Below are 8872 nucleotides of genomic sequence, written 5' to 3'. Positions count from 1 at the left end.
TTAAATATTTTTCTTTGGCGTCGAATCGCGTCCCGTACAAAAGTGTAACACATAATTCAAGCTGTTGAGAGTAATGTGTCTGTAGTTCGATTCAACAACAATCGTCTGTTCATATAAAAAACAAAAAAATGGAACATAAATAATAGTGACTTCTTTCTTTATATTTATATATTATAAATTACAATTTTTATATTTATATATTGTGAATGATAATGAGATCGTTAAAACACAGGAAACAAGAGTTTAAGTTTTCGGATTTGTTGTCGGATCAAACTGCTCGTTCAGATACATTTATGCATTAGTATGTTGTAATTATGCGAGTACACGTTTTTATGTACAGACATACATACATACGTACACGCAGAAATGCATACGGCTTGTCTATCTTTAATTTTTACGCACCATTTATATATATTACGCGCACATGTTTAACGTAATACAGTTGCTGAAGAACCACGGATATGTACAACAGGGATATGCCCGATCGATATTGTTTCGCTTCCGCTTTCGTACGCAAGCACCAATGTTCATCTGGCTTAATTCAAAAGTCGATCGTCGTATTCATAATTTCGTTCCGAACACGACCAGTCTTTCACTCCTCGTCTCAACGCAGGATAATCTTGTCGTGTAAAAGTGTCCACAGTCAACTAGACGTTAGCCGTTCCGATATCGCATCCATTTCAATAGTTTAATAGTTATTTTCAACAATACATAAACAGTTGCAATTCGCCAGTTGCGCGCGATCTATTAAACGATAATAGCGCTACCTTTACGCACCTTTATAGTTTTGCACGAACGATTATTTCTACAATTCGAAGTTTCAAGTTGATCGGAAATTGGAAAGCGCCTAGAAGTTTTCTGCAATAACAATGCACAATTTGTTCAATCGCAAATACTAGGTCGTGTCTTCCTGTAGATCTCGTCGAATCGCGATTATTCAAACCGATGTTGTTTCTCTCTTCGCTTGTTTCTTCGTCGACGAAAAGAAATTTAATACTGCATCGTTCACGTTGAAGGGGGCCCTTCAGGGCACTCGTTCGAAAATATGCTTAACGAGTATGGTCCCAAAAGTTTTTTACTAAAATTATTTGTAAAAATGTTTTATATGTTTATTTACATGTAGACTTTTATCCTCAACAATGTCAATGATATATTAACATAGCACTTATTATACTGTTTAATTATTATAAGTTCCAAAGTGGTCGCATGCATTTTTCTCTCGACATTATACCCAACATTATTAGGTACTTGAAACGAGGACGTGATCTATTAAAGAGTTTACGTTGTAAAACACTGAAGAGAATACTATATCTATATTTTATATTTTGCATCTGGGGATATCATTTTTCTTTTTCGTCAATTATTTATCATCTGAATGTAACGAAATTCATCCTACGACCTGTTACTACTTACTACTAAAAGAATCGTTCATGAATATGTCATCTTACCTTCGTCTCTTTCTCATATTTTACACACTGGATACGATTCCAGTGTGATGTATAATTACTTCGTATAGCGCTTTCTTAGTGATCGTTGTCGATCATAAACATCAATTGTTGTTAATAGTGTATGAAGGAATATTCTATTTATACCTCTTTGTCATTATTATTAATACTAATTTACCAATCGTCGAACAGTTTCCTCTTTTATGGACAGAAGACAGAAAACTGCATCAAGTAATACGATTTTGTGTAATGAAAAATTGAATGAAAACGTTTTTAACTGATTAGGATTATGACGCACTACGAAATGGATGTGAATCTATGTATGCATAGTGAGAAATTAATTAAACAAGTCGTTCGGTGGTAAATTTTTATTTCCTCATTTGTGTGTTGTGTAAAGAAAGCATAATTCATAGTTTCTGAATTCGTTTAATTTGGCACGTAATTGTAGTATAATAAATATATTCGAATAGGTTTTCAGAATGATGCGAAAACGATGTACAATTTCAATGTAGGAAGTTGGAATACCTGTATGAGTACGGTTTGTTTTTTACAAATTTAATTGGGGACGGGAAACATAACTGAGTTTTTCTAGGAACGATCACTGTTTTTATGCTACTTCTTGAAGTCACTTCTTCCAGCTGGTTACGTTACTACTATTCGGCGAGGACTTAACAAAACCATCGACTATTTGATGAATCGTACATGCGATCAGTATCACTATTATTTCTTTCTAATGGAATAGAACGTAGTTCCGCCTTATAAGTTACATACTCTCAACAAATCGTTCGGAATCAGCCGACAAGAAGAGACTTCCAAGCATGAGCGTCGTTACGATCGCTGCGAGTCAATGAGAAACCCTAAGAAAAAGACTTTAACCCTTGAATCGATCCCAAATTGACGCACGATCGTAAAAATAAAAATATATCTTTTATTGGAAATAAGAAAAGTCTCATTGATAATTAATTTTAGACTCAAGGGATGAATCAGGGTTAAAGAATCTTTTTACCTTATAATAAGCAAGGTGATTATAATTATACAAGCGGATGTTCATGTAATTAATTTCATGTTTTTATAAGGTTTCTGGATACATTTCTCCATTACGGTGTACGAATTCCGTATTTCCCGTACGTTTGTTTAAAGTATTGTGAATGTTTAAATGCACAAACATCCGCAACACGAACTCGACTTTAAACAAATTTGCTAAACGTCGAATTCTGGTATAATACGTTCTTGTGGCTACACGCTCGAGTCCGTAGCGACGCAGATGCTTCTGAAAAGTTGAATGATAACAAATAGATGGGTTCAAAGAGTTAACTACCGACGTGTAGCATTTCCGTTCTACCGTTCGAAAGACGTCCGTTGTAATCGATGAATATCGTCGATGCGGGGGTTTAGCTCGAGACTCAAGGAGCATCGAAATTAATTACGACAATTAATTATTGTTATTAGTAGCCCTTGTTTGTTTTGCTTCTATATACAGAATGGGTCCATGATTTCTTGCTGTACACTACATGATGATTGATATTCTTGTGTGTGTGTGTGTGTGTGTGTGTGTGTGTGTGTACTGTGTATATATGTAATATATTATTATTTGTTTGTTATAAATGTTATTTACCGTCGTATTAAATTGTTTAAGAAAATTGTACGTATCGAAACGAACGAAAGTAACGTTAAACAACACGTTCAATTGACAGATGTATCTAGTACCGTATAAATACTTATCAAAGCGTAATTGATATCAATTATGTAAGTATTTATATGATACACATTGTACTTGGAGTTTTATCTTGTATTTTGATTAATAATCGTTTAAAATTTCTTCAAAAACTGATAAAACGATTCTGTTCATTTTGGCTTTAATTAATTGTTTATTACGTTACACATAAAAGATTTACACTTTTGTAAATAGATATGTCATCGAGAGATAATTTACTAAGAAAGTTTTATCAAAATGACATTTGTACCGATTTTTCGATATAGTCGTATTCTTCAATTTTTATAAAATTGATATTCAAACATGTCTGATTCTCCAATAAGCAAATAAGAGAGCGTCTTACGCACGGTGCGATTAAGAAAAATAAAATTTCAATAGTTGTAAATAAAATTTGTCAACAGTATATTAACATTATCTGAAGTAACGAGTGAAGTATAAAAATTGATTTTATCAAGGCTATCTTGAAGCGTTCGTTCTAGCTAATGGAGATCGCTTTAGAAAATCTATTACATTAGATTTATACATATTTAAAATAACTTCTTTTCAAGGTATAAATATTTTCAACAATATATGTACAATTCGTTCATCTTGTAACTGAAACGAACGAAACTCTCTCATTCTAATTTTTACTAAAATTTGATAACGATAATTTGTTTTTCTATTGCCAACCCTTAAATCAGCACTGTATCATGCGCGAATTAATTTATCCTTTCGGACAATTGTTCTTCACGCGTCACGTTACTTTGTGGTCTCGGGATCGTTAGATATATTCGAAAAAACAGGTAAAAGACGAATGAAGGAAGTGGTGTCCAAAAATATATTAAGAAGCGCAGTGACGCCACGAAACAGATTAAAAAAACTCGTATGTACGTGTAATTCTGGAAACGGCACCTGTGCAGTGCACAAAACTTTCCCTTAGGCAATATTTATTTTTAAAGTTCGTTTCAACAACAATTCTTATGCATCGATTAAAGATTGTTATTTAAACCATATTGCAATAGATAAAATTTGTGTGTTTTAATGGTTGGTACATGCCGTTCCTAGAATCAGATTTTTAGAAGAGGACGTGTCGAAATTGTCAGTTCGTTGAAAACTATAAAATTCGTTAGGATTATGTGCATGGAAGACGAAGGATAATTATTATTCGTGGCGTCCCTGGTCCGTGGTACATATGTAGACTTGCTCTTTTTTTTTATACTATCCCACTTCTAATTATTTGCACTTATTGTACGTTATACCGAATTATACCGTGAAAATTAGGCAGAGGATTTCGACGACAAGATCGAAACCGAGTATGCGTGTACGTGTATGGGGGTGCGCTGTCCTTTAAACGATCGGTACGGTATTTAAAAAATGAAAAACGGTCGACACTCCTTGGTCTCATGTTTATAATAATATACAAGTATACTCGCTTTAACAGATCACAGGGTTGGGGAGGCAATGATTTTTAAAATTAACATTTTTCGTCTACTCCTTTCATTTCTCTCCCTCCTTCTCTCTTCTCATTATCAACAATATAGTAATAAACATGTTATACCTGCGAGTAGCAATACTCCACGCGCGTTTTGAGATCTCTCGCTTCTCGTCACAGAAAAATCTGATCTTGATGTTTGATTAGATAATAATAATAATAACCGAGAAAGATAATGCAATATGTACACGTATCGTGTCCTCTCGTTAATGAACAGGTAAACGAGGTATGTACTCTGTACCGGTACACGTTAGATGTTCGACTAGAATAGAATGATCCTTGCGTCGAATGACACTCGCACGCAATTGATGGGAATCACAGATTTCTATATAATATATACATTTAGTATATTATATAGACGCCTGTGGGGAATACATATACATGGAAATAATACTGCTTCTTCTTTATTCTTTTGTTCGTTAATTAAACGTTAGCTGCAACAAGTTTTAATTCACTCTTAAAACTTTAATTAATAACTCCATCGCGACTTCAAAACGTTGCCTTATATTTGTATATGCATTTCTGTTAAAATGATGTCTGCTTAATTCTGAACGAGTTCAGCGTAACATTCATAATTATGTAATTAGGTATCATCGTTTCGTCTGAGATGTACCTGTTGTCGTACATCGATGATAGAGCTTGACTAGACGTCTCATTCGTTATCTTTACGTATGAACTACGTACATATTTTGCACTCTGCATATCTCTGAATTGTTACTTAAAACGTATACCGAATAAAATAATAATTACTGACGGCGTACTTCGTTCAAAAGTTAGCTTAGACGATAATTTAAAAAGAAAATTACGAGAGAGCAAAAGGAAATAGTTTATTGTCATCAGATGATTCGAAATTATTGTTCAAAATTTATTATGACATCTCGTATTTTAATAAATAATCTCTTGATATCTAGAGGAATATTGTTTTGCTAATTTTAATTGGACTGATTGAGTATCGAAAACTGTACGATAGAATAGAGTAGTAAGAATAAAGAAACTTCTAAGAACGAGTCAGGTACTTAAAGTGCAAGCGTTAATCACTCGAAAGACAGGTGGAATTTTTCTAAACAAGAATCAGGTACCGCAATGAGTTGTGTCCACTCGAAAATTGCTATTTGGCTATGTCCGTAAAAAAAATTAACTGGCTTGTGCTCTTCTCCGTGAGCATTTCTTCGTTAAAATGTATTAAGTATAAATGTACATTATAAAATATATTGTATAGATTAGAAAATATATAGATGTGTGGAGAACGAAAACGCGCGAAGATTTTTTATGACTTAATTCGTATTCGAACGAACCAATTTAACAAAACCAAAGATATACTTGTATCTTTTGAGAGTCTCCTAAGTTTAATTTTGTTCAAAGAAACTTATTCCTTTGGAAATCATTAAAGCAGTATCTTTACACTTCTATACTAGAATGACTAGAGACATGTAAAATTACAAATTATAAACAATCAAATAATAAAGATTAAGTCTATAGTTGTGCGTAAAAAAAAATAAAACTTAAACATGAACATGCGAATGAGTTCATAAAAATGTAATGACGTACAGTCAGTTAAAAAAAGTCACCGTACATTGTATCAGCATAGTTTAATCCTGCGCGATATTTATATTTCATTTTAAATCATGCTGCGTACGATTCAGAATTTAAATATGAAATACTTTATTGATTTTTTTACCGGCTGTACATACGATTATCTGCGGTAGGACAACGTGTATCGTATATCTATAAGCAGTTCAACTTCAAATATCTAATTGTAAGATATATATTTTACAATACTACGTCCAATCAAACTCCGCATCAACCGATGATACTGTTTACTCTGCTAACCCGAGTTCTCTCATCAAGCATCGGTTCAGAGACCCAGATTATGCACAATTATCTAAGCAGTGTCGAGTTCAGTTAGGCATTGTTATCATTTTACGTCGTAATTATTTCAATCGCCCAAATGACACGAGCGGTCCACGAGGTGTCTTTGTTTTAATAAGTCGCTTCAAGAGTATCAACTGATCTGCACTCACCTCGAATGCAGTGAATTACCGCAACTTACGATTGGTTTCTCCGAGCGGCGAAGATCGATGTAATCGACGTCGCCCTTGACTGCCACTATGACTTCCACACCCTCAATTTCCTTAAGGATACCTTCTTCAGATGAAAAGCAGCGTTTAGAATATCTGATTCACGGCTATCTTCGCCGTCGGAGTGGACCTCTCTTCTACGGCCGTGCATCAACAAACGATGTCTAAGTCCCCTGGACGTTGGGTCTGACAGCGCCTCCGAGACAGGCACTTTCTCCTTGCTGGAACCGGGCAAGGATACCGATCTGCCCACGGAGAAGCCTTTGCTCAGTCTGTCCAAAGTGGCCGGCAGCAAATGCCGCTTCGGTATGGCCTGTTCCCTCTCCCTCAAGATGAATCTTCCGAGCGTCTTCCAGAAGGCCTGGGTGCTGTACACGTTCTCGTCGTCACGTAAGACCCTCAGTTGTCGATTACCACTGCCAACGGCACCGGTTCCGCCCCATTCGAGTTCTTCGACCAGCGCGAACTTCATTGGATCTTCCATCCTTCTTGCTTTAACCAGTGCCTGTGCCAAGACGTCTTGAGCGGAGCTGCTCACGGGAACGCGTAGTATAGCATACGGAATATCCGGCGAGACGTTGTAAATGCAAACGAGGAAAGTATCGGCTTCGTCCCAAATATGTGTCGACGTATCCCTCTCGGAATCGAGCTTAGAATGACCGGCCGTACTCCTGATGGAAGCTAACCAGGCTCTACTGCTCGGATCGTCGCCGACTCTCTTCAACAGGAAACGACCCTGTCCCTTCCACAAAGCCTGAGCTTGCAATGGGTGTTCGGACGGATCCAGTACGCGTTGAGTCGGCAATTCTTCCCTGTCTTTTTTCTCCCAGCCCCGGGAGACTTCCTCGACCAAAATATACTCGTCCACGCAGTCCGGTGATTTCCCAGCTTTCTGGAGAGCTTGCAGCATCACCTCGTGCGTAGTGCTATCCTGAGTCACCTTTAGAATGGTGTAAGGCTCCTCGGGTATCACGTGATAGACCATCAGAAAAAACATTCTCCTTTTGACGGTCACTCCGCCCAATCCGGGATCGACGGTAGTCAGTTTCTCCGGTTCCTTTCCTGAAGATGGTCGCTTCGACGACTCCTTGTGATCGCGGCAGCAAGTGTCGTAATCGAGGCTCTCCTCTTCGAGTCGGGAGTAAATGAACAGCGTGGAAAGTGCCAGGGCTCTGTTTTTAGATGAACGCAACCGCACGTGCCTGTAGCCAGGCCTCAGGCATTTCAACGGGATGACTCGTTGGGCGATCAGATGATGGGACGAGGCTTCGACGATGCCGAAACGAAGAAACGCGAGATCTTTGAACATCACTTGGAAGCAGAATTTCTCGTTCCAGATCGGGTTCAAAGCGTTGTTCTGTATCACCTTCGTTTTGTGCTTCGCGCAATCGATCGGGATGCCCACCAGCTCAATCTCGACGTACGTACTGGCGACGAAATTCGTCGGCGATACATACTGTCCGGAAATTATCGACAGTGTCAAGTGCGCCGAGTGAAGACCGTCGAATTCCTTGTCCCAAGGATTGAAACGCCTGAAAATCAATATCACGTTCCATTATTTAAATGTATATCGCTGCACTGTTTGTGTTAAATAGTATTAAAAACTATAATCAGGAATAGTTAAGTGAATAAAAATGGTATATCTAGTAGACTGGCCTGGGAGTATTCTCAGTCCATTATTCGGTACATATTACGAAATTATGAATAAGTTCTAGAGGAATGAATAAAATTTTTTATTGGAAAATTATTCTAATTTATGAAAGATTTTCATGCAAGATACTGATTAATACATACCTGTACATCATATGCCCCTTATCCCACATAACAGACGGCTTCCTGACGTATCCGCATTGTCCAGTTTGTTCGAACATCGCGGAATTCAAATTCAGTCCTGCGTCGTCGGTTTGATAATTTAACGCCACCATTTGAATCCCGAAGGCCCAGAAGATCACGGGGTTGAAATTTGTGGAATCGATTCGCATCGCAGCAGGATATGTGCGTATTAATTGCGTCTCTGCGTGAGCAACAACTCCTAAAGGTTGCTTCCTGCATATTTTCTTTGCCGTATTTTCATTCAAAGAAGAACACTGGAAACAAGCTGGGACGCCGCGGGTGAATCTGAAATAATTCATAATTCCTCGATATTGTATAGACTATATACGGT

At 37.1% G+C, this 8872-nt stretch overlaps 1 protein-coding gene across 1 annotated transcript in view; it reads right to left on the bottom strand.

Moving 5' to 3' along the window:
• Positions 1–4525: 4525 nt before the first annotated feature.
• Positions 4526–8872, bottom strand: part of LOC108633016 (1-phosphatidylinositol 4,5-bisphosphate phosphodiesterase epsilon-1) — a 27387-nt gene continuing 23040 nt past the window's right edge. Inside the window, exons 15-16 of the mRNA XM_018037923.2 lie at positions 8503–8826; positions 4526–8240 (exon numbers count right to left, since the gene is read on the bottom strand). Coding sequence (XP_017893412.1) covers positions 6737–8240; positions 8503–8826 — 1828 coding nt within the window. The 3' untranslated portion in view covers positions 4526–6736. The remainder of the gene's footprint in view (positions 8241–8502; positions 8827–8872) is intronic.

The sequence above is a fragment of the Ceratina calcarata genome, unplaced genomic scaffold, assembly GCF_001652005.2.
Source record: "Ceratina calcarata isolate Rehan_Ccalc_2016 unplaced genomic scaffold, ASM165200v1 scaffold180.2, whole genome shotgun sequence".
Taxonomy (NCBI): domain Eukaryota; kingdom Metazoa; phylum Arthropoda; class Insecta; order Hymenoptera; family Apidae; genus Ceratina; species Ceratina calcarata.
This window is presented reverse-complemented; position numbering and strand designations above follow the sequence as displayed.